Genomic DNA, 25,431 nt, shown 5'->3' on the forward strand with positions numbered 1-25,431 from the left:
GAGGCTAGGTACAACCCCAAGCAAGAGAGGATCCTCTCTTACCCCAAGTCAATACTATCAATGGAAACCTGATTCCCCTTCCCGCCTTTTTCACCCAGCGCCATTCCTGCGGTTACGCCCCTCTTCTCGCTCCAGAGCCTCTCTGTCAGAGTATTAAAAATGGCGGAGAAGTACACACACCCGCAAGGGAATCAAGATGCTGTTCAAGTTGTTACACAACAGCCTGGTACGTTTGCACTTTTTCTCGGTTAAATGCCTCACTGTAGAATGAAATTTGTTGTCACTTTAATTAAGGACCATTTAAAAGTAACATTAAAATGTTTGATTGCAATCAAATCACCACTCGTCGACCGATCGAGCTGTGCTTTAAGCTTACTGTAATAAACAATGCAAAGTTTTCGCAAAATATCGTGGACATCCAACGAAAACATCAAACAAAATGTTCAAGATGTCGTTTCCAGTGTTTTCAGTTCATTTTGTGGTCTATGAAGGGCAGATATTTTGTATATAAACTTAATTTAGCTAACACTTTGATTTGTTGTGATTCTTTAGCTTGATCATGGCAGAAGGGAATCTTATTCCTCGATTTCCGAGATTCTGTTGGCTTTACGAAAATACTAGCTGACCTTATTTCGCACTGTTAACGACATAATTGCCCCTTCAAAAACAAACGGGTTTAGTTAACCAGTGTTACAAAAGTTTAAGGTGACATTTCTTCCAAGAAAATTCTAGGTCATAAAAATTTAATGCGAATTTCAAGAGCGGTTAAGGTGGCAAAACCCAATTTTTCAAGTGTCTGATTTGATTTGTCATTGCTTTCAAACCATTTACTTCTGTGCGCAGTTCAAGCTTGGAAAAATTAAAGTTTGCCTAGTAGTGTTGTTATTTTGGTAGTTATGGTGAAATCTTTGGCATTGTCATGGCGACAAATTATTGTAGGTCCATGAAGGCCGATGACTTCCTCACCTTTGCCTCAGTATTAAAATGAGAAACAGTTGTTGATGAACAAGCATAAAAAAATTTTAGTATTATTTACTTGTGGAAATTTGGTCAGTAAATTTCATCCATTGCTAAATATTATAATTTTTGTCTCTAACAAACTATACAAAATATCATCCTTCTTGATAACATTTGATTCTTTAAAATTGACTGGTGTTCAAGTTCCTTGTTAAAGTTCAAACTTTTTTGTAAAAATACCACTTCGTTGTTTTCTGAATTACTCTCCTATGAAAGTGTGTGATTTTCTACTGACTAATTTTAAGAAAAAGGTACACTAAAACACCTAGCCTCCTGTGCAGATGCTTTTTGGGCTCGTCACGCATTCATGGGGAAGGAATGCGTGACTAGCCCAAAGAGCGTCTGCTGCATTTTGACTTCCTCTTTTTGGTGGCTACTCTGTTACTCAAAAGATTTCTGATGAAAACATTCAATCAATTTTAATATCCTTTATTTGTAGGTGTTCCTGGTCAAATGAATTGGATGCCAGCTCCTCAAGCACCACTGGGCTGCCCTCCTGGACTGGAATATCTAACAGCCGTTGATCAAATACTTGTACACCAATTGGTGGAGCTTGTTGAAGGTAAAGAAAGTAAATTTTGCAGACATAATAAGGTACATGCTATTCAGTTTGGAATTGGATAAAACTTTGTTGATTTTTTTCTTATCCTTTAAGTGTTCACTGGCTGTGAAATGAAGAACAAATACAGGATTGCCAATTCCATGAGCCAGCAAGTGTTTTTTGCTATGGAAGGTAAACAGTTTGAACTATAATGACAATAATTTTTAATGGTGATTTGACCTGGTGTAGTGGTTAGTGTGTCAGACTTTCGATCTGATGGCTGAAAGACTGGAGGGTTGGTGGTTTGAGGCCAGGTTGGTCTCTACATTTCTGTGTTGTTTCTTTAGACAAGAAACTTTGCTCCACATTGTCTCTCTTCACCCAACTGAAGAGTATAAATAGGTACCGGCTTGCTGGGAATAATCCTGTGATGGACTAACATCCCAATACAAAACATTCTTAACCCTGTGCACTCTAGTTCACAGCACATATGGTCACTCAATCAAGAGCTTTTCTTGCTCTAGTACCCTGCTATGTTGGTCGTCTTACAACTGATGACTATGCCTTCCCCCTGTGAACAGTGAGCAGACTCTTTAAGCAAAAACTACTGCACCCATCTGCACTGATATTTCAAGATAGTGCCAGGCTCGTGTACCCCTTTGGAGACCTAAATTATTTCATCACTCTGTTTTTCTCAGACACTGACTGTTGTACTCGACAATGCTGTGGCCCTGGTCGTCCATTTGAAATGAGAATCACAGACAACTTTCAAAGAGAAGTGATACATCTGTCCCGACCCCTCCGGTGTCAGTGCTGCTGTTGTCCTTGCTGCCTTCAGGAAATTGAAGTGCAGTCCCCTCCGGGGACAGTTATTGGATATGTTGAGCAAAAGTTAGTAATTTAAGGTTACTACATTGTAAAAGTTATAGGAAATTAATGCTTAAATTAAGAAAAATTTCAAAATAATTGCATTAGTTTACAGTCATTTCCAAATAACTTTACCATGTTGTGTTGTGAAGTTCTTTGGGAAATGTGCTGCTTGATTACAAACTACAGGTAGTCAATTTTGTTGACCTCAAACCAACTTCACAAGTTCATCACTAGACAGAAAACTTCAGAATGTTGAAATCAAGATTTTTATAATAGTCAGGCTATTTTCAAGTGAAAACAAAAACGTGAAAATAGTCAGTTCTATGTTCTCATACAGGAAATTAATATTTTTAAACCATGAAATTTTTAAATAATTGTGTAACTATAGGTGGACATTTTGGAGCTTGAAAGGCAAGTTAGAAGTCCAAGATGCACAGCGTCAGCCTATCATGACGATTGAGGGGCCATGCTGCCCCTGTAGCTGTGGATCAGATGTGGAATTCCGAGTGAGTTTGTATTACCCTAATGATACTTGTACATGCAAAATTGATATGAACAATGATGACAAGATTGGAAGTTCTTCTGTTTGTCTTGTAAGCGTTAAATTTGTTTAAATTGACTTTTCCTGTGAAATCTTCGTCGTGCCTATTTTATCTGCTCCTGGGTTTCTGAAGATGCAACAACAACATAAATAAATAAGGTTTCATACTGACGGCTTAGTTGTTGTTTTACTTTTGTTTGTTTTGTTTTAAAAGGGTGTTGTGATTGGGAGGGGGTGCTTATATTTGAATCTCCTCTTTCTTTGCAATCTAAGTGGACGTATCTTAAAAACACTTGGACAGTATCTGATCTAGAGCGCGCCATTGCGGGATTGGCGCAGTTTGAGCAAAAATGTCCACTTCAAATTCGTTGCCTGGGTCATTTTGGCGCACTTCAAATTTTGTGAATGCAAGGAATTTGTGATTTCTCCTTGTTCAAAATCTTTTGAAAGCAATATCCCGTTTAAAATTTGGGGAGAATGCAAAAACGAGAACCCAGATGCGGAGAATCCTATTTGAGTCGTCTGACATAAACAAAATGGCCGTCATACTCCAGGTCCCTGGAAACTAGTATAAGCAATCACTATAGGGGGTTTAATTCATTGAAACCCACGTGCTTGTGAGATGGTGACTGATCGAGCTGAACGAGGTCATGTCAAAACAAAGAAAGATTTCAACATTTTTTGGCCAAGGTCAACCAGAAAACAATGTTGAAAACGCAGAAACCGATGAAGCTGAGCCTGGAAAAGATCAGGCGAGTGAACCAAAAGCTTAAGTTGCAAAGCGAAACTTTCAAGATACCTGGCTTGAAAAATACAAGTACGATCCACCGAAGGGTATGTTCTGTTCGTGTTGCCAACAGTCAGGTAAATCCAATCCTTTCACCAATGGTTGCATAAACTATAGGAATTCAACACTAGTTCGCCATATTGAAAGTCAAGACCACCGAAATGCTCTTCTAGAGATCAAAATGGCCAAAAATACATTTGTTAATGAATAAACTTGCTCTTCTCTATAAACAGAAGTTGTACATTTATTTTGATGATAACAATACTGTGCGAAAGTGATTCTATACCCAGATTTGTTTTTCATATTAAATAGAATACAAATTTAGTGTCCCTTAAAAAAACTGAAATGTCCCACTGAAAATTGTTGACTGGGACACATTGTCCCCCTCGATGGAAATCCTAGATCAGACACTGTTGGATGCTTCCTTTATAAGGACATTTTAATTTTTGAACATTTAGTTTTGTCTAAAATTAAAAAAAAGGAAAACTTAAATTTATGTTATTGCACTCAGGCACAGAAAAGACACATTTTGTTGGACCTAGTTGGGCAGGGAAGACCAGATGAGGGGCTTTGGCTAATGATGCTATACCAAGGGGGTTCCTCATGCCTGTGCTGCAAGGCACAAGGGCCAATCCAGTGGAAGAACGTCATGCCCCCTCCCTGACAGGGCTTCAGCACAGGACTGAAGGGGTGCTGTAGGCAGGAATTTCCCCCCTCAATTTATTTAAACTCCCAAAGGCAAAATCTGGGCAACAGTTATAAAATTGAGAAAAAGCAAGCAAGTTATAGAAACAAGCAACAACTGGGAGGGTGGGAGGATAACTTGTGTTAGGTGAAACTGCAGTTCTACACGAAAGTTGTGAATAATGAGAGGTTCACTGTATAGTAGCGCACATGCTGCCAAATAAGGGAATCACATGATTAGAGTAAGACCACAGGAACTGTGGGCTCAGAGGTTATACACCCAATGCAAAAATGGCTGACATTTTAGTATTCTTTTGTCTGTATTCAAATTAGCCTCACTAGCCTCGTCCAAGGTAAAATATTCTTTTGATATTTGAACTCAAGAACGAGGCTAGTGAGGCCAATTTGAATGCAAACAAAAGAATATTAAAATGTCAGCCATTTTTGCATTGGGTCTATTGGTTGCTTTATTTTAAAATCTCACTTTTAAAGTAGGTTTTAAAAGAAAATTTAAGTTAATGTTAGCAAGGAAAATTAAATAATAATATTATTGCTAATTAAATACCAATAATTATTTAATAATTATTAAACAATTATTGCTTATTAATAATTAATAAGTTTATAAAAATATATTTTTTATCAGGTTACTTCGCTTGATGGGGGCACTGAGATTGGAATGATTTCCAAGCAGTGGACTGGATTTGGACGAGAATTTTTCACTGATGCAGCAAATTTTGGAATCCGCTGTAAGGAATAGCTAAATGCTCTTGACTATTACATGTGTCACCCATAAGAACCTAGTATATGGCCTTACTCACCATGAGTCTCCCATAGCTCAGTGGTTAGAGCGTCCAACCGGTATCTGGAAGGTCATGGGTTTGATTCCCGTTGGGGGCCTCGGAAAATTCTTTTTCCGAGTTATTCGACTTGAGAACGCTTCTTCATTATTTTCACTTTATCCAAGTCGCCATTCCATTTATCATTTAACAAAATAAATACTTCAAAACTCAGGCATACCAGTGGTAAAGAGACCAGTCCATTTGCATAAACTTGGTTGTCGTCATTGGTCTTTAGTAAAATAATCATAAACAGTTTGCCAATCTACTTGTTTGTTCTCTTATTAGTCCCTCTAGACCTGGATGTTAAGGTTAAAGCCATTTTATTGGGAGCCACATTTCTTGTTGTAAGTATTAATAATACATATCTCGACTGTTTATCAAGTTAGTAGTTACATGTACTTTAATTTTAATTTAAGTTAAGTTGACAAGCTATTTATGCAAGTTAGCTAAGAAGCTAGTGAAGAACAGAGACAAGATTGGTGATCCTAGAGTGAGTTACTTTGCATTGGCTTGCCTGCTACAGTGCTACTGAACTTTCACAAAAGGGAGTTAGCAATCAGACAAAATGGATTTGCTATTATTTGAAGGGCTCATGGGGAAAAGGTGCAACAATTGTTATTGATGATTTGGCATTTAGATTCCCCAGAGACACTTTGGCATACTTTTAAGATTCATTATGTACTCAGCTTCTCAAAGGTATTGCAAAAATTACTTCCCTGTTGAAAACAAAAGTGTCTCCAACTCATAAAAATTACCATAGTTCACTGCAAAACACTAATAAAAAAAAATAAATAAATAAAAAGCCCACCAACTTCTGCAAACACCCCTGGACCCTGGGTAAAGAAAAGAAGTTGCACTTGTCTAATCTTTGATTTTCCTGGATTTTATTTCAGGATTTCATGTTCTTTGAACGGAGCAACTAATAGCATTATCAAAGCTACATACCATGCATTCTGCAAATGCTGTTTGATTTGCATAACTAGGTACATGTATCAAGTTATTTGCACACATACCTCTGTGAAGTGTAGTATTTGTAGATGCTATTTTGCTTATTTCTAGGCTGTGCTATTGTGTGTACAACATTTCTTGTAATGTTTTCCCTTTTAGTTATTTAGTACATAATTATTGGTACACTTTTGTAACTTGCGAATAGTCCTGTTGCATCAACATAATCAACTGACACAGACACCAGAGGGATTAACTGCAATCAAACGTAAAAATAAGTAAAGTCCATTAAAGCTAAGGGTTTTACGCTGAGAGCTAAAAGCTGATATTACAGTCAATCCACGTCATGCGTGACCAGTATTTTTGAAATTTGAACGGAATTTTGAAATTTACATGTCAGTTTCAAACATCGCCAACGAGATTTCAGAGTTCCCATAGAAATTTCCCTAGTTTATTGACGGTATAAAGCTATGACTTTTTCTTTACATTACAGCATTAAGTATTTCTCGAGAATAACAATAAATTATTGTTTCCCGTTAGTATTTTGGATCTTTTTCCCATTAATGCGTCTTTTTCGGAAAGATTTCCAGAGAAGTGTTCAACATTCCATTCAAATACCGGACATTACAAAGAGGATTTTGAATATTCATTTCATTCTCGGAAATACTGGTCACGTGTGCCGTGGATTGACCGTTAGTGTTTTTGGGAGTCTGTGAGTTTTTTAAATCATTTTACAATTTACTAAAATAGTTTCAAGTGAAGTATATAACTGTTTGAGTGCATTACATACTTCACTAAAAAACTTGAAACTTTTTTAGTAAACCATAAAATGATTCAGTAAATTTACAAAAAACTTATCAGCTTTGAACTCTCTCTCTTTAACAGACTTTTCATATTTTTTATGTTGGACTGCGGTTATCCAGAGGGATCTTGTGAGCACTGGAAAGTACTTACTACTAACTTTGTTGGTGTAGAATATTGATTGAAGTATTGTTAGTGCAGTGATAATTTTAACACTAAAGGTACATTTACATGACAGAAATGCTACGAACAGGATTAGAAAAAAAGGATCACAATGCCCTTGAACAGCCAAAATATGAGGCTGGAAATGTGTTTTGGGACCAATAAGCATACTTTAGGTACATGTTTCTTTCATAGGTCTGTCGTGAGACTTGATGTAATTTATCAAACACAAGACACAACAGTGTTTCATCACATATCAAACACAGAGAAGAGAGTTGAAAATATGACGTGTGGCAGAGTATTTTTGATGAACTTCAAGGTTTTTGATATTGTGATGAAACGCTGTGATGAGTGTTTGATATAACTTCACAAACAAACTGATTTTGAAGGGGAAATTAAGGACGCAAAAACAAGGAGTCACGTCACGGTGCATGACTTCCTTTGTCTTTGGCTTTTGAATTATTAATGAGTTTGAGAAGAAATAAATCATGTTCATTTGATTTCCAAACACTGAGGAGTGTTTTGAAAAAGCAAGGTGCAGCCAAGTTTTTTAAAATAAGTTCAAGGTGTTTGGAAATTGCATGAGACACTCCTCTGAGTGTCTTGATCTAACTTCTCAAACCACAATAAATATTTATTATTTTGACTGAGATTTGGGTCATCTTCAGTCACATAATTCTGTACATATTCATTTACATGTTGTTATACAATTTTGACACAGTTTATTCATATAATAAATGGAAATCTTTCCAATTTTTTTGAACCAGACAAATTTTCTTGTACAACAGTTTGGATTCACCTCTAAACAGGTTTTTTCGAGTACGGTATTTATTGATATTATTAATGAAATTAAGGTCATGTTCTGTAATTTTCAGAAGAAGGATGTTTTTATGTTTCTACAAATGTTTTGACTGAAATTTGTGTCATCTTCACTTACATAATACTGTACATAATCATTTACTTGCGGTTCTACAATTTTGACGCAGTTTATTTATATGATATATTGAAATCTTTCTTTTGAATTTACAAAATGATGCATGAGTGTTGCCATTAAAATCATTTAACCACTGTTAGGTGCGTGTGTCCATATGTTTCTTTTACAGTAAGTAGTTGGGAGAAGGTGGTCAAATAAAGGTAATTCTCTTCTCTCTATGTCTATTCTCAAGACATATTATCCCTGAATACTGAGCTCATGAGGCAGAAAACGTTGTTAAGTCTTGAATTCATGAAATATTTGTTATAGTTCTAAACATTAAGAGTGGCCATTAAAATGAAAGCTACTGAGTGATAACTGCAGTGCAGTTTAGTTGTCAAATCATACTGTGCCGACTTCTAATAATAATGATGATGACAATTGAATTATTATTATTATTATTATCATCATTATATGGTTTGCATTTTTAAGTCTACAGGTTCTGTTCAATTTGAATGTATAATGTTATGGAAACTAACAACGTATAAGTGTTCTTGTAGTGTTTATATTTTGTTGTTTCTTGAAGAAATGCAAACATTAACTTGTGTACATGCTAAAGTAGCTTTGATTCTGACATCAGGTGGAATCTGTGTGTCTGGGGCTACTTCTAGACGATATTTCTTTAAGATTCGCATTAAGACCAGTTTCATCTGCATCATTGCAAACCGCATTCCAATGCAGCTGTGTGGTCCATGACCAAACGGCATGAAAGTGAAAGGATTGCGTGACTGCTTAGCGGTGGCTGAAAATCGATCTGGGTCAAATCTCTCTGGTTCAGGAAATATGGTGGGATCTCTTTGAACACTGTAAACCGGAATGACGATGGGTGAGTCTTTGGGAATCGTTATTCCTTTGATGGTGCAAGCTTTATTGCAGTTACGAGATATGATGAATCCTGAAAAATAAGAAATCATAAGTATTAAATTTCTGCTTTGACAGATCTTCCATGTTTCATGGAGAGAAATTACAAGAGCTGGAAGTGTTTTGGCACCTAAACAACCCCTCAATAATAAGGATATCAATTATGATGATGATGATGATAACAGTGAAGATGATGAGCTTGATTATAATTTCTTTAAATATTGTTTTACAAAATAGAACTACTGTCTGAGCACTAGAAATAATTGACCCATAAGGAAGTACAAGAATTAAACATTAAACAAAATTAAACACCTAGCCTGCAGAACAAGTGTTATTATTATTTTTTTTTTTTTTCAGGTGAACAGAGGCAAGCGCGGAGCACAAGTCACGCGCAATGGGAGGGGCACCTCTCCCAGTGCATGTGACTTGCGCTTTGTGCTTACCTCTGCTCGCCTGAGAAACACAAAAAAATAACCTGCTCTGCAGGCTACAAAACACCTTGCACTCAATAGCCCTATTAGGGTTACCCCTCCAGACATCCAGTTTGCAAAAAATATTATAGACTAGACTGTAAGAAAAATGATATTTTAGTGTGAATTGGTTTTAATTAGTGTTAGAAACCATGTAGCATTGGAATGAAGGCCTGGAGTGGTTTGACTTGATTATGCAGCTTCTTTTTAATTAGCATGACATGAACCTTGGCCCAAAACACATGAAAGGTGTGCATTCATATCAGTTTTTGCTTTTTGGCTTTCCCATAAGGGTCAATCAAAACATTTTAAAGGTGCAAGTGGGAAAATTAAGGTTGCAGCTACTACCATGCTGTTCACATAGTCTTCAGTATTATATGTCCACAAGCGGCAAGATTGGAACTGGTATACACCCCAAGCATTTTACTATTCATACTCATACCCTGACCTGGTGGGTACAGCCTGAGTGTCTCTGATATCACCATGTCAAGATATAACAGCTCATTCACTGTGTCATAAGCTGGCATTTGTTCCTCATCACTCCACACGTTGTCAATCTCCTCCTGTAGTTTGTCTTGAACTTCAGGGTGTGTTGCTATGTGGTAACATGTCAGGCTGAGAGTGGCACTGCTTGTTTCATAACCAGCAGCAAGAAACACAAAACTTTGTGCGACAACCTCTGTATCAGAAAGCTTCTTAGATTCAGGAAGGGTGGGATCATCTGCAGCAGCCAGCATAATATCCAACATATCCTAAGGTAATTAAGCGTAAAACTCTGGAAAACCAATCCTAGCAGCATGCAGGATGTTTGTCTCATGAATCTAGTGTAATGGCCTTAGCTCCCACGAGTCTCTTGTAGCTCAGTGGCAGAGCATACGAACCAGTAATTGGAAGGTCTTTGGTTCGACTCCTGATACTGTAGGATTTCCTTTACTTGGATTTCCTTTTTCCAAGTATGCCTTTGTCATCACTGAATAATACATCATTCTCAAACTTTCAACTGTAAAATATTAATCTAAAAATTTTTAAGGGTTTGGTGCATAACTCATCTACAGAGCAAGTTAATAAAGACTTAAAATACCAGTTATTGCTCTTTTGAACCCTAAAAGGAAACTTGTAAATCATACTCTTCTAGGTGACAACTCAAGTAAATTGTGGATAATCAGCAGATGGTGTAAACGTCTCTTGTTATTAACTTCTGATTGGCCAATAAAAATGCGGAGAAATTAATGATTTTATTGGCTTTCAGGACTAAAAAGTGATTGGTGTAACAATTTTCTTGTAAATTAATATAAGTTACCTTCCTTGAAGAATTTCCATCTCCAGCTCTCTTTGCGGCAACTATGTTCTCAGCCATATTGATGAGTGGCATAGTCTTTGACAACCAAACACTTGGGAATTTTTCAATAATTTTTAGTCCAAATGGCAGTACAGAAGCTAGGAGTATGATCTGAGAACTACTTCGAGTTAAAGACCTCCGAGCTATGCTGATAACTGGATCATCAGGGTTGTCTTGAGAGTTTGCTTCAAAACCAAATACTGCTGAGAGAATGACGTCCATTGTCAAAGCCTGCAAGTATCTACAAAAACAAGTGTGTTAGAGTCAAACAGGTCAAGTACCCCACCCCCTCAAGTTATTACAAATCTAATTCATAATTTACTTATATGTGCCAGTAACCTAAAATGATGAATCAAAATTCCAAAAAGTCTTGACTAAAATATTTTGTTCTTTCTGCATCAACTTGCAGGTAGGGAGGTGCCTTGGTGGAGGGGGGAAGGGGCGTACTCCCTATAATGGACTATAGCTGGCGGGGAGGTGTCAGTGGATGCTCCTTCCTGCTCATCTTACATCATGGAAACAGCCAGTAACAAGATAGCAGGCCTGAAAAAAAGTTTCTACCTTTAAAAAACTGTAGACATTTGTCACAAGTTTGTGATTACAAGAAAAATTGTGAGCCCCCCACAGAAGCTGTTCGACAAATGACTACACACACTCCTATCAGGCTAGTCATACTCCAATAATATCCACAAGATGATATTATCCTGCAAGCTAGTGTCTATTGAATTGTGTGGTTTCATAAAAAATCGACACCCACCCCATACAAGGTCATCGGAAATTCCTTGGGGGAGGGGGGTCTTAAAAGTCAAAATTTTAGAAGCAATGTATGAACTGCTAAACTGGAATTTCCTAGGGGGAGGTTGGTGTAAAACAAAAGAACCTTCCAGAGTATGGATATTTTCTGGAACTGCACAATGACAGCACAGATTTTATTCATGATCCCCAACTTACTTGACAATATTAACACTTTGCTCCTTGCTGGCGATCTCTCCAAGTTTCCTCATCAAAATGTCAGAGCAGTTGTTCATCAGAGGAATCATCTGTTTCATCTTCATAGCACTGAATGCTGGAGTCAGCGTGTTTCTAATGCGTCTCCATTGTTCTCTCTCTGCTCTGTTCAGCATGCTGGCAAGGGGCTCTGGAGGTTTGACAATTTGCTACAAAAGAAAAGCATGTATGTGAGACAAAAACATATTTGAAGGACTATTGGTTGAAAACTATTCAGAGAGGAAATTTGGCTGTGAAATCCAATCTGCTCCAAGTTAGCTCGACTTGGCTTATAGACTTGTTTTTACATGAAACATAAGTCCAATGTTTGTGATCTTGAGAACTAAATTTGAAGATTTCATCTTATAACTTTTTCTTAAAAGCTAAACAAGTTACTTGAAGGGTGAATGATTTTTGTTATCTACTTTGAAACAAGGAAGCATACAGGAGATTTCATAGAACAAGCATGGAACTACTATTTTTCTTACATGATAACTAATTTGTATGCTAAACTTAATATTTAATTTGAAGGAATTAGGATTTTATGACCAGATATCCACTTAGCACAGTTTTTGACTAAACCTTTCATTTGTATAATTATTTGTTATACAAAATTTGGATGCAGGGACAGGTAGAACAGGATATGCCACTCAGAGAAAGTTGAAAAGAACTACTAAAATGTACCAGAATCTTGTTTCATGGGTATGGCTCAAAGTTTCTTCTATGACAGGCAATAATTTTAATTAGTCGTTAAATTTTGAGTCACTTTTTTCCAGGTTTTGCCCATGCACATAAGGCAATAAAATCTGGCCTGCTTTGTGTGCTACTTAGTTTTCGCTGTTGAATTTCCGGTTTTGAAAACTGAGCCACACAAGCTACATACATCAGGACTAGCACCCCTGTCAACATGTTATTCTTCCCTCTTTAGCTCACTGGTTTCAGTCGTCACGCAACATAGAGTGGTGTTGCGTGACGAAGAATACACTTCACTCTTTCACAGTATTAAAGTTAGCTTGAGATGATGCAATTAACTAACTTAACTTACAGGGCGATCAGTAAAAGAGTCAAATTCCCTGACGAATATATCTTTTAGCATCTCCGGATCTCCAACCACCAGACATGGGGTTGGACCAAAAAAATACATTTTGAAGACGTTGCCATATTTTCGATAGTATTCGTCGACTTGTAGATGGAGTTGATTTTTGTGCCGAATTGTATCTAATATGTTGCCCAAAAATGGCACGTAGCTTGGTCCTGGGATATTACCATAACGAGTCCTCAGCGAGCGATAAGGAGCAATTCCCCAGATGTACAGCACTACCAAAATGATCGAGGCAATAAAAATCGTCGGCCATTGCTCGGAAAAGGCTTGCAGAAGAGCTGCAAGCGACATTCTACCATGAGTTTAATACAAAACACCCGAGGTAAACCAACGCTTTAAATGTTGTATTAGTTTATCGATAATTAAAATATATTCTGAGTGTCATCGCGTTTTTTGCATAATTTTTGACACGTTTCGATTTGTTTTGTTTTGTTTATTTGCCCAGCGGGCTAAGGCCGAGAGCTTCGTTGTGGGAAACTGGAATCTAGCTATGCACTCTTTTGGCTCGTCACGCAATCTTTGTCGTATACCGTCGAGGGATTCTACACCTGGTGCAAAATTCAGCTGCGTCAGGGAAAACGGCATTTCCAAGCAGAATGGCGGTTGTAGAATTTCTGCAAACAATTGGTGCGCAATGGCAGACCATCTTAATCGCGTCGGCCATCTTGCTAGTTGTCTATGTGTTGTGGGGAGTTATCAGATGTGAATCAGGCAGTACTCGATACGGAGACGTCCCTGGTCCAAAACCCTTGCCACTTTTGGGTAACACGATAGATGTGTTGAGGCATAAGGGACAGTTCTATCTACTAATCGACGAATACTATAAAAAATATGGCAAAGTTTTTACGACGCGTTTTTTTGGTCCAAATCCAAATCTGGTTGTGGGAGATCCAGAGATGCTAAAGGATATCTTTGTCAAGGAGTTCGACTCTTTCAGTGACCGCCCTGTAAGTTCTGTTTTATTCTTCATTCCTATTGCATTTTTTTTTTCAAATAAACGGAAGGATTTTCGCACAGTGCCTTAAATTAATTATACATGCAGGGTCTTCATATACCCAAACAAGCATGGATAGAATTAATTTTGAATCATAGTTGTGTGCACAAGCTAATTAATGACCTGTGCAGAAATCTTGCAAAACTTAGGCATAGCCCACAAGCTCTTCATTAGAGTCAGCTGTGAGAGGATTATAGTGTGAGCAGTGAGTGAAGGAAGCCGCGAGAGAGGATAGGTGTGGCTGACCTAATAGAGAGCTTGCTTGAAGGATAAATTAGGCACTGTTGCTGTGTTTAAATGATGGCAATCCTTGCCAGTGAAATCGATTGTATACCCGCCAACTTTTTCTGAGTCAAACGTGTGAGACCTTTGTCTCATCATGACTGGGATTTCCGAAAACGTCTGAGCCATTTCTGAAGATTTCCGACGATTTTCCGAAGACTTCCGAACGTTGTCGAAAATGTCCGACGATATTTCGACGATCTTTGAACATCGCACCGGTAACGCGGAGGTCACGGGTTCGAATCCCGTTGAAGCCTGAATTTTTTTCAGGCTTCCAATTTCCAATTGCATAAATTGGAAAATTCACTGCGATGATCACTTCTCACTTTCATCTATATCCGCAGTTCATATATGAATTATTTCATATACTTTACATCGATCTTTGAACACTTACGATTCAAACGGATTGTAGACATTTGAAAGCTTTTGCAATTGTTTTAAGGAGTAAAGAAATGACACACAACAAATCTGAAATGAAATGAAATTTTCTTAGAACAACTCATCCAGATTTGTGAGTCAGGCATGAGAAATTGTCCTTGATGGGTGAGATCAATGTCTTTAGTCCACAGTCTGTATGGGTGAGACTTGCGCATAATGCATGAGAGTTGGCAGGTATACAATTGTAATGTGATTTGTTGTTGTTAGGTGATGCCTCTGTGACTGAGCTGGATGAGTAGCTCAATATGAATTGTGTCAAGAAAGGCATACCTGTAACTTTCATCTACAAAATGCTACAGTGGAACCTTTCACTGATTACAGACACCTCTATAATATGGACACCTCTCTATTATGGACAATTCATTTTGTCTCTGAGAGACTGAAATCCATAGAAAGCCTTCTTCTCCACCTCACCTCCATAATACGGACACTTATTCCTGTCCCCTTAATTGGCGTACTCTCAGTACGTGAAATTAGCCTACATAGCAGGTCAATTGGGGAAGGGAGAGGAAGAGGGAGAATGAGAAAAAGTGAGAGATTAATGTAGCCCCATTTTCCCCTCACTTTTTCTTGCTCTTCCACCTTGATTACACCTGTTACACTGACAACATGAAATTTATGTAATTCAGATATAGTTTCTCTATTTTCTGAAGTTAATTGAAGGGTTCATGGACATATTTAGCCGTTATATTTGCAATGTCAAGTGACGAGAACCAAGAAAAAATATGTGGAACTCAAACTGGAACTTAGACCTCTAAATTCCCAACTCCCACTGAAATGGACTTTCACTGCATTTAATTACTGTATTATGTGTAAATAATGTATGATTGAAAAAGTGTGGTTGTTAACATTAATTTTTGCAACCACACCTTTCAAGATTTCATACATCATTTACACATAATACAGTAATTAAATGCAGTGAAAGTCTATTTCATTGGGAGTTGGGAATACTTACATATTATATAAGTATTGTGGGGTGTGGCGCAGGTAATCAAACCTCAATGTTCAGTGGTGGATCCTGTATGGGGCCTGAGAGTCTTGAGGCAAAAAAAAAAAAACAAAACAAAACACAAAAGAATGAGAGGGAGCAGTTGGAGCGATTTAAGGGTAGTTTACACATACCAATAAATCAGCCCAGTTAGTAGGTAAACAACAACAACAACAAGCTTTATTACCAAATTAATAAGTTAACAAAGTTAAACTTAATAACAACATAATATATTAATACAAAAGAGGTAACATTTACTTAGAATAAATGAAAAGCTAATTGAGCCGAGTAAAACTAAATAATGTTTAAATATAGAAGGTAGGTTGGCACTAAAGCTTGAGCAAAGCAATTGATTAATCATTAAAAATAAAAAGAAGAGGAAAATAATAAATAAATGAATAAATAAATACCAGTTGAAAACTCATGAACAGTAAGATTATAGGTTCAATAATTTTTTTTTTGTATTGGTATTAAGTGTGGAGTGAAAGTCAGCCTGATTTGAATAATCTGTAGCACTGCCACTGGTTTATTTTCTCACCTCTTTTCTTTATCAAATTGTGCCAAATCAAACCAATTAATTGGTCTATACACTTAATTTTACAAACTGTTGACACTTTTTGCCCTAAGTTCCTTTGACAGTAAGCTGGAAAATCCCCCCCTCTTCCCAGGTACTAGCTCCCGTACATTTGAGACTGATGCCGATGATGAGACCATGTACATTTATATCTACTTTAGAATGTTCTAAAACTTCCTGAGCCTTTTACCAGTATGATGACTACAGCAGAGAAAGAGAGGTGGAAACGCATAAGAAACACGCTGACTCCAGCATTCAGTGCTTTGAAGATGAAGCAGATGATTCCTCTGATGAATTCCTGCTGCGACAAACTTACAAGGAAACTTGGTGAGATCGCAGACAAACAACAAAGTGTTAATATTGTCAAGTAAGTCTGGATTCAAATGAATGAAATCAGTACAATCACTTACAGTCAAACCTCCACTATCAGACAGCTGAGGCCCTGTTAGGGTAAATTCCAACAGGCGACATGACTCTGAAACGGCGACGTGAGGGAAATGAAATGGCGACAAACAACAAGACCACTCCTGTGAAATGGTGACAGCAACAAAAATAGAAGCAAACTGGACAGCGACATTGGCGATTTTAAATAAGCCAGCAACTTGATAGCATTCGGGCAGAAGAAAATGAGATTGTATTTTCTAAAAGTTAATCGTTTCGTGAGTCTTCTGGGTGGAAACATACCGAGTTTATCCTTTCTCCCTGAGTTCGCATCTCGCCTCGGTTTGAAGACTACTGACTACTGAATTTCATTGATAATGCTCCTTTTATATATATCCCAAGGCAGTGCGTTTTGGTGACAGAATTACAACATCGCATTTATATTGGAGAAACATTCAGAATTTTCGAAATTGCAACATCGACATCAGTGTCATTAGATGAAACTCCGACAGTGAAATGCGGCCTTTCCGAAATTAGGACATGCAAAGGTTTGAAATTCAGACGGGGGACATGCAGACCCTCACACCTGCATACTTGGTTATGTTCTCAGCTATATACAAACACTACATTCTTAACCTCCCATAAGTGGACACCTCTCTTAAGCGGACACTTTGTCATGTTCTTAGCTACATACAAACGCTACAATTTTAACCTCCCATAAGCAGAAAACTCACTTTTTCTGGTCCCAAGCGTGGGCGCTTACAGGAGGTTTGACTGTAAATAATAGCAATGTTTGTATCATAGACTCCTTGTAGTCTGCATGTATGCAGAACTTGGAAGCCTGTGTAATTACTGCATACATACATACTTTATTACCACTTCCCCAAAGAGGATTTTCAGAGGCAATAATATACAGTTAAGGTAAAAATTAATTATCCTTGATCAATGAATTAATTGATTCTTGCCTGAGACAGGACAGGCTTTAATATCCTTTGCTGAACACTTTTTTAGTTCAAACTGCACAAAGGTTTAGCTTGGTAATTTTGTTGTAACTGAAAGTTTGTAGATGTTAATTGACCCAAGCTCACCTATTTTTCAAACTTTTCTTTCACTTTTTTCTTTCTTTCTTTTTTTTTTTTTTTGTGCAGGTTTCAGCAAGCTCTAACCATGGATGCCATTGTTTCAGCAGCATTTGGTCTAGAAGCAAACTCTCAAGACAATCCTGATGACCCTGTCATTGCAAAAGCTCGAAACGCTTTGAATCAAAGTGTTTTAAACAGAATACTGGTTGGCTTGCTTCTGGTGGTGCCTTTTGGAATGAAAATTCTGGAAGCATTTCCAAGCTTCTGGATGTCAAATATGACACCACTTTTTGAGATGACAAAAAATATAGTTGCCACAAAGAGAGCTGGAAGTGAAAATTCAACCAGAAGGAAGGTTTGTGATAATAATTCATTTAGCACTGTCTTTGTGATAGGTGTACTTAAAGGGGAAGTATCATGGGGTTTTTGATGTAATAAACGTTCATAAACAAGGAAATGTTCTCTAACTTTGTGAACTTGCATTGTTACAGTTGTTGTGCTACAGTTTCTGTTATTTTTCCATTATTGTTTTTTATGTATTGTACTGAATCTCGTTGTACGTGTGAAAAATAAAAATTGAATTGAATTGAATTGAGTTGAGTGCTCATTAACATTCCAATCAGCAGCTTATCTGAACAAGAAATAACCAACCATCCTTCAGCAACCAGAAGTACATTTGTGCCACTTTCTCAGTCAGCCAAACCAAAACCAGTAATAATTGTGACTTGTTCGTACACACTTTCCCAGGCATGTACTCGACACCAGTTACATGTATTTCCTTTAAATAGGCCATTTCCGAGTTGCTATGAACCTCACTATGAAAGCGAGGCTACGTGCAAAACTTTTCATATGAAAATTAGTTTTGTTTGCATATGAATGAAAACTAATCGTCATAACAAAAACTTTGCACTTCACCTTGCTTTCATACTGAGGTTCAAAGCAACTCAGAAATGGTCTATTCTGATTGGTTCATTGTGATGTTTGCATCTGCTGTGATTGGTCAAAGTAATTACAAACTTTGGTTTTGGTTTCATTGCACCCAATCCACCCTAATGTCTGGTTTGATTTCGTCAGGACTTACTTGACATGATGTTGGCTGCTGCAGATGACCCTGCTGTCCCAGACTCTAAAAAGCTCTCTGATTCAGAAGTTATTGCACAGAGCTTCACGTTTCTTATTGCTGGATATGAGACAAGCAGTGCCACTCTCAGCCTGACATGCTATCACCTAGCAACACACCCCGAAATTCAAGACAAAGTGCAGCAGGAGATTGACAGCGTGTGGAGTGATGAAGAGGAAATGCCCACGTATGACACAGTGAATGAGCTGTTATATCTCGACATGGTGATATCAGAGACACTCAGGCTGTACCCACCAGGTAAGGTGCCAAATTGAGGCACAACATTCATTGCTAGCATTCAAATTGCTTACCTAGTCTCCCTCATAGCATTGCGTGACGAGACACAGAACGGCTGTCATGTCACCTTTTTATTTGATGTTATTATTTTCAGGATTCACAATTTCTCGCCTCTGTACTGAATCCTGTATCCTCAAAGGAATCAAGATCCCGAAAGATTCCATCATACTTATCCCTGTGTACAGTGTCCAAAGAGATCCAGCTATTTATCCAGACCCAGAGAAATTTGACCCAGAGCGCTTTTCAGCCGAGGCCAAGCAGTCACGCAATCCCTACGCTTACATGCCGTTTGGTCACGGACCACATAACTGTATTGGATTAAGATTTGCGCAGTTGGAGATGAAGCTGGTTTTGGCACGAGTTTTAAAGAAATATCGCTTTGAAGTCGGCCCAGATACAAAGATCCCACCTGAAGTTGGAAACAGGGGTGTTTTATCGTGTTCGGAAATAAATCTTCGTGTTGCATCAAGAATCAAAGAAACATAAAGACGTACGTATCAAGGCTGAACTACTGATTCAACGGATGCAGCATCAAAATGCGGCGCTTTGTTTAAATGTTGCCACGTTGCCAAAAAAATCTAATAACAAATCAGATGAAATAGAAAGGACAAATAAAAGACAATGTCTTTTGGTATAAATTGCAGGCCGCATTGAACAAAGCTGGGTAACAAATGATGATGATGATGATGATGATGATGTTTATTTTCCATTAAGACTCACACTTGTGTCATTTTGCCTTTGGTTTTCTTGAGTGTATTAATCGCTGGTGTTGGGAAGCGACGCCACCAGTGTTTTATCTATGGTGAATGTTCTAATTGATGCGATAAAAAAAACTTAAAACTTCAATGGTTTACCTTTCTGTTTATGGTTTAGTGTGGTACTGATCTATCGCTGATCGAACATTGTTTTTTCCTGGTATAAATTTGGTACGAGCAGGTGTTCTGTTTTGGACATGTTTCTCAGGAAACTGGTCCTTCCGGTCAACTATGCTTGAAATTGGTTTTCCCCAGATAACAATAGATTTTTACGAATTTATACCAGCCGTTATTCCTTATTTAAAGTTAAGTCTTAACCAAACTTATTTGAATAATAATACTCTTTCAACCCTTTTCATTTGAAGAAGTCTGCTTTTGTTCTATGACCACGTATTTTTTTTAAAAATAGGGAACTGAAACTTGTAAACACGACGTGTTTACAAGACGTACTTTGTAATTTATGGAAATAGGCGTGGACTTGTAGTACTGCCTTTCTTCTCAGAAAGTTGTTGTTTTACAACCAATACGCTAGATACCACTTGTAACTCTAAACTTAATATTTTACATACCTCCAATTGTTAATGTACAATTTTTATCGCGACGAATGTTCATTGTAATTTTCATAGTTCACCCGTTGCTTTATTTTGGTTGAACATTTTGAAGAACGTAAAAAAAATTCTAAAAGAAACGCACATTTTCCTTATCAAATATAGGGAAGGAACATATTACAAATTCCGTTACCAACGAATCAAAAAAAGGCTTACGTTAGCCTATATTAGTAGCTGACGAGAGTTTGACGGTAGGTTGTCAATGATACTCCGGCCAACATTCTGAAGCAAAGCGAGAAGTTCTTTAGCAGAGAATTCTGTGAACTGAGCTGTAAAATAAACGTCGACTTGAAGTAAAGAGCTATTAAACAACCAACTGAGTGATAATTCCAACATCTGTGTAGACCCCGAGCTAATTCCCTGGTTAGACGTAAATTAGTGCTCTAACAACTTGATTTGGCGTTCGAGAACTTAATTTATTCGCCTTAAAAGCCAAGAGTCTTGCAAAGCTTAAATAATACATCCCCTTTGCACTCTGCCTGATAAATTCTCGATTTTGGAAAGTCAGTTCTCTTGTTCATTGCCGTATGGCCACTTTAATCTCTGCCAGAACGTTTGACATTCCACAATGGCGGAGTACCGCAACAGATATTGTATGATTTTTATTTTCAGCGTCCGATCGTCGTTTTGGTGACTGTTTCCTAGATAAGAGCAAGCCTTTGTTCCGCTTTTGCTGCCTTTTTTTCTTTTCATCCAGAGAGGATACGGTAAAACTATCATATTGACTATATCTTAAGGAAGGCCTCTAAGCGCTTGGACTCACTAAGTTCCATTTACTATTATTACTTTTATTCTGTGAACTAGCGTAAAATACTTTCTGTTGTTGCGTAAAGTTTTAGCATGTCTATATAAGTAAGTTCTTGTTACTTTTCTCAAGTGTTCCTGTGTTCGTTTTGTCCCGCCTCGATTAGTTCTGTAACTATTTGCGGGACAAGCCATTCATTCTGTTATTTTTCAAATATATTGTTGTTGTTCTTGTTGCTGTTATTCTCGTTGCGAATGTTAAGAAATACAAGAGTAGCTACTAGAAAAGTCCTTAAAGTGTACTTAACCATTATAAGACCTATTTTAGAGTACGGTGTACAGGCGTGTCAGGACATTCCTGCCTTCCTTTCTGACAAGCTTGAATTGGTTCAGAAAAGGGCCCTGCTTATTATGTATCCATCCCTTGGCTATGTAGACGCCCTTAGTTTTGCCCAGCTTACAAGTCTCGCAACGAGGAGGAACCAGTTATGCACTAAATACTTCCAAACATTACATAATAGTAACCATCCAGATCACTGTTTAGTACCCAATAGCAGAGGACACACCTACGGCCACAACCTTAGGACTGAGACGATCTGTAATACCAAAGCATGTAACAACAGGAACATGTACCGCACAAAGCGTTCCGACTCATTTATTACCTTTTATCGAGGGCACAGTGTGTAAATGTACTTACTTCATATTATGGAATCCCCCCTCTCCCCGTCCTTCACATTTCTAATGGTGCATCCCTAACGTCCTGCTAATTACAGTGTATCACTCCCACAGTCTGTGGGGTGACATCACACAGAGTGGGTGTGATCACACAACTTGCACAAGGGTGGGGCTGTTCAAAGGGCACACTATCCTCTCGATCACTATCTCAAAGAACGAGACAATTCATACTTTCTAGCTGTCCACCCAGCCCTAGCTTCGCGAGGTTTTGCGAGTCACGTTTTTCTAGTAGTATTATTATAGTAGTGTAAATTTTTGAAGCTTGTATTTTATCCCTGTAATTCAGTTTTTAACTGCAATGGTGATTAATGAACCGTCATTATTAATTCTCCCCTCCCCTCCCGTATATAATGTTAACAACGACCACAGAGATCTACAAACAAATGAAGTAAATTGATTGTTTCTTTGGCAGGTAGTATTAGGAAGGGTCTGGCGGGTGGCAAGTTAGTAACAGGTAGTAGTGTATTTCGCCTCTTTCTTACTAAGAAACTGAATTATCTCGACCTTTGTGAAACCAAAGGTCGTGTTTGGTTTGTCTAGCCATTTCTTGTCGTTATGAACTGGTCAAAGAAGTTAAAACAACCTCCAACACAACCTTGTCGAAAGTGATAATTTTAAAATCACGGAGAAGGGATAAACATGGCGCTCACTGTGAAATGGCTCAAGAAACCTCCCACTTCACCGGTTTTTTATCGGAAGTTTGGCGTGTCCATTGCAGTTCTGCTGATGTTTGTTGTCTACATAGCTAACTTAGGAAAAATACTGAGCGTGGAAAACCAAGGCTTGGAGATTGAAGGCGACCGTAATGTGAACAAATTCAGGTTTGTTGAGCAGTTTTGAAATGTTACACTTAAAAGCACGGACGGTGGAAAACAAACAAGAGTTCAAAGTAATAGGGTTTACTAGCGGGCCGGCACCGGTTGTATTTTGTATTTGATTCGCTCTGACGAAGGGCTAACACTTGCAAACATCAGCACTCGAATCTCGTTACGGTGGCCCGGCAAACATTCGTTTCCACTTCAGTCCCCACTGACGCAGCAACACAGTTTTTTCGTGGAAGCTAATCCTTTAATGTATTTTGTATAGGCTACTCGACTGATAACTACATTCATAAACTACAGTACATTCATAAATTTTTGAGTCGGCTTTTTCATTCTGTCAAGTGAGTGATCTAACTTTTACGTAAGGGATGAAATCATGAAATGCAATTCCACAAATGACAGCAATTCTCACTTGTGGTTCTGATGATGATGATGATGATGATGATGATGATGATGATGATGATGATGATGATGATGATGATGATGATGATGATAAGGGCTGTGGATTAACAGCCCTAACAATAATTAAATGAGCAAAAATATTCAATTAAACAATACATTTGTGATTAGTTCTTATGGCAGTTTTTCAGTCTTTTCTTTGAAGTAATGAAATGCGAAACTCCAAAGTTAGTTTTCTTTTATTACATTGTTACACTGAAGATGAAAGGCTTCGTAGAGGGGCAAGTAAGAGAACGGGGCCGATGAACAGCAGAAAACGTTCAAGTTCGTGTTTAAAACAATCAGTGTATATTTTTTCACACTTTTCTAGTTTTATTATCTCTTCATCCGTAGAACAACTCCCAGCAACTGCCAACCGAAGAAGAACGTACTATTTCTAAAAACTCACAAGACAGGAAGCAGTACCATAACAAACATTCTGAACCGCCATGGTGACTTGCATAACTTGACTTTCGCTCTGCCACCGCAAGGCTTTTTTAATTTCTATTGGCCATTGCTGTTTGAAAAAACCTTTGTTGATGACTTGAACGGGAGGAAGCCCAACATTTTTTGCAACCACGCTCGATGGAACGAAGGTCCAATGAGGGATTTGATGGGAGAGGACACAGTTTTTATCACAATTCTGCGAAATCCTGTCACTCAATTCGAATCGACCTTTCACTACATGGAGTTTGCGCACCTTCTCGGAATACCAACTGCAAGAAACCCAGTGGAAACGTTCTTTGAGGATCCTAACAAAATCTTGTCAAAGATTTCACGCAGTTTATTATCAGAAGGTGTTTTACCTTATCTTAATTTGCTGAAAAACGGGCAGTTTTTCGATTTGGGACTAGAAAGCGCACAATTTTATGAAGAAGGAATAATTAACCACGAGATTAAAGAACTTGCCAGGAGTTTTAATCTTGTTCTTATGATGGAATATTTTGATGAATCTCTTGTTTTACTTGCCCGTGAGCTCTGTTGGGATATACTGGATGTTGTGTATTTTAAGCTCAACCAACGAAGTTCTTCCGACGTGGAAACGAATCTTTCCGAGGAGATTGTTGGAAGGATTCGGCAGTGGAACCGAGCCGATATGATGCTTTACGATTATTTCAACAGAACGTTTTGGAACCAAATTGAAAAGCTAGGAAAAGATTTCAGGACTGACGTTGAGCGTTTGAGACAAGTTAACAAACTTTTGAAAGAATCTTGTCTGCTTCCTGGGGAACATTTAACGAAAACTTATGTCAAGCAATCAAAAGAGGTTCGAGGTTACGCTTTAAAAGAAAACCTGGATCCTCAACTGAAGAGACTTTGTGGAAAAATGATAACAAATGAGATAGACTATATAGAATACTTAAGAAAAAAGCACCATTAGTTCTATAACGTATTCACGTATTGGCGAACAAAAAGTGAATATACAAATGTTAGGTGGGCCAAGTTGGGTAGAGATCTATGCTTGGCTCAGATGCAGCCCGCTAAACTTGTAATAGGGTCCTCTGGGAGTGATGATATGCGCAGCCCCTTAGCTACCTAAGGGAAGCCTCGATACAACAAGAGTACCTGGTGGGCCGCTCGACTAAAAACCCGCCCTGCAGGCTGGAATAGAGCTGGCTCGGAACTGAATACATTAGACGGTTGACTGGCTGGATCGTTTCTAAATATCTAGCTTGCTGAGATTTTTTATCAAAACACCGGTTTTAGGTGGGTAAAAAATGCCTTGTTTGTTTTTCCTGCCTGTAAGGAACCCTGCCAGGCTCGTAAAAAATCGTATTTGACTTTTCGCTCTAACACCGTCTTTACCAGTGAAATTTGAAGGCAAGTAACGCGCCAGGAAATAACGGCGGCTCCACTGTTTTCCATCAGGTGCTATTCTTTCTATCTTTATATCACGCTGTGTATGTCAGCTTGTGCTTGAAAATACATGTAGTCTCTTTAAGCGAAATGAATTTTAAATAGGTTTTAATAGCTCTTTTTTCTACTTTTAACTTGTAAATAGCAATTTGCCTGGAATACGTTAATAAAGAGATTATTATTTTTAAAAGTTATTATTATTATTATTATTATTATTATTATTATTGTTATTGTTATTGTTATTGTTATTATATCTTAGCAAAACAGAAATCGTGATACTCGCGAACTATTCTTACACAGAACATGACCAGCGCTTTTCTTCGACTCGAAAAGGCCGTAAAATACACATGGGCCTCTCCAGGCATTTTTGTCCAATAAAATTACCCTCGACCGGAAAT

At 37.9% G+C, this 25,431-nt stretch overlaps 4 protein-coding genes across 4 annotated transcripts; 3 read left to right on the forward strand and 1 right to left on the reverse strand.

Annotated features, from left to right (window-relative positions):
• The first annotated feature begins 98 nt into the window (after positions 1-98).
• LOC146449617 (phospholipid scramblase 2-like) lies at positions 99-8,256 on the forward strand. The gene is made up of 8 exons (XM_085101149.1): positions 99-226; positions 1,457-1,579; positions 1,673-1,750; positions 2,257-2,449; positions 2,817-2,934; positions 5,084-5,186; positions 5,565-5,623; positions 6,173-8,256. The coding sequence occupies exons 1-8, from the start codon at positions 160-162 to the stop codon at positions 6,200-6,202; spliced, it is 771 nt and encodes a 256-aa protein (XP_084957275.1). The 5' UTR covers positions 99-159; the 3' UTR covers positions 6,203-8,256.
• LOC146449618 (cytochrome P450 3A24-like) lies at positions 6,173-13,210 on the reverse strand. The gene is made up of 5 exons (XM_085101147.1): positions 12,863-13,210; positions 11,782-11,987; positions 10,792-11,071; positions 9,940-10,243; positions 6,173-9,055 (listed from the first exon to the last, which is right to left on the reverse strand). The coding sequence occupies exons 1-5, from the start codon at positions 13,208-13,210 to the stop codon at positions 8,664-8,666; spliced, it is 1,530 nt and encodes a 509-aa protein (XP_084957273.1). The 3' UTR covers positions 6,173-8,663.
• A 205-nt stretch (positions 13,211-13,415) lies between these two features.
• LOC146449619 (cytochrome P450 3A24-like) lies at positions 13,416-20,754 on the forward strand. Its single transcript, XM_085101146.1, has 5 exons — positions 13,416-13,866; positions 16,357-16,562; positions 17,725-18,013; positions 18,733-19,036; positions 19,170-20,754. Exons 1-5 carry the CDS (start codon positions 13,516-13,518, stop codon positions 19,559-19,561), a joined length of 1,542 nt encoding a protein of 513 aa, XP_084957272.1. The 5' UTR covers positions 13,416-13,515; the 3' UTR covers positions 19,562-20,754.
• A 114-nt stretch (positions 20,755-20,868) lies between these two features.
• Positions 20,869-25,181, forward strand: LOC146449620 (galactosylceramide sulfotransferase-like). The gene is made up of 2 exons (XM_085101148.1): positions 20,869-22,738; positions 23,531-25,181. Exons 1-2 carry the CDS (start codon positions 22,557-22,559, stop codon positions 24,555-24,557), a joined length of 1,209 nt encoding a protein of 402 aa, XP_084957274.1. The 5' UTR covers positions 20,869-22,556; the 3' UTR covers positions 24,558-25,181.
• The last annotated feature ends 250 nt before the right edge of the window (positions 25,182-25,431 follow it).

Source organism: Pavona decussata, unplaced genomic scaffold (genome assembly GCF_977016875.1).
Source record: "Pavona decussata unplaced genomic scaffold, jaPavDecu1.1 SCAFFOLD_602, whole genome shotgun sequence".
Lineage (NCBI taxonomy): Eukaryota > Metazoa > Cnidaria > Anthozoa > Scleractinia > Agariciidae > Pavona > Pavona decussata.

Bases quoted from the DNA above. Each gene is read 5' to 3' on its own strand.
- LOC146449617 (XM_085101149.1), top strand. From the start codon at position 160: ATGGCGGAGAAGTACACACACCCGCAAGGGAATCAAGATGCTGTTCAA. The intron at 1,751-2,256 runs GTAAACAGTTTG...TGTTTTTCTCAG, and splicing joins AGTGTTTTTTGCTATGGAAG to ACACTGACTGTTGTACTCGA. The intron at 5,624-6,172 runs GTAAGTATTAAT...ATTTTATTTCAG, and splicing joins TGGGAGCCACATTTCTTGTT to GATTTCATGTTCTTTGAACG.
- LOC146449618 (XM_085101147.1), bottom strand. From the start codon at position 13,210: ATGTCGCTTGCAGCTCTTCTGCAAGCCTTTTCCGAGCAATGGCCGACG. The intron at 11,988-12,862 runs GTAAGTTAAGTT...TTTCTTTTGTAG, and splicing joins ACTCTTTTACTGATCGCCCT to CAAATTGTCAAACCTCCAGA. The intron at 9,056-9,939 runs GTCAGGGTATGA...CTTATTTTTCAG, and splicing joins ACTCAGGCTGTACCCACCAG to GATTCATCATATCTCGTAAC.
- LOC146449619 (XM_085101146.1), top strand. From the start codon at position 13,516: ATGGCGGTTGTAGAATTTCTGCAAACAATTGGTGCGCAATGGCAGACC. The intron at 18,014-18,732 runs GTTTGTGATAAT...TGATTTCGTCAG, and splicing joins AAAATTCAACCAGAAGGAAG to GACTTACTTGACATGATGTT. The intron at 19,037-19,169 runs GTAAGGTGCCAA...TATTATTTTCAG, and splicing joins ACTCAGGCTGTACCCACCAG to GATTCACAATTTCTCGCCTC.
- LOC146449620 (XM_085101148.1), top strand. From the start codon at position 22,557: ATGGCGCTCACTGTGAAATGGCTCAAGAAACCTCCCACTTCACCGGTT. The intron at 22,739-23,530 runs GTTTGTTGAGCA...CTTCATCCGTAG, and splicing joins CGTAATGTGAACAAATTCAG to AACAACTCCCAGCAACTGCC.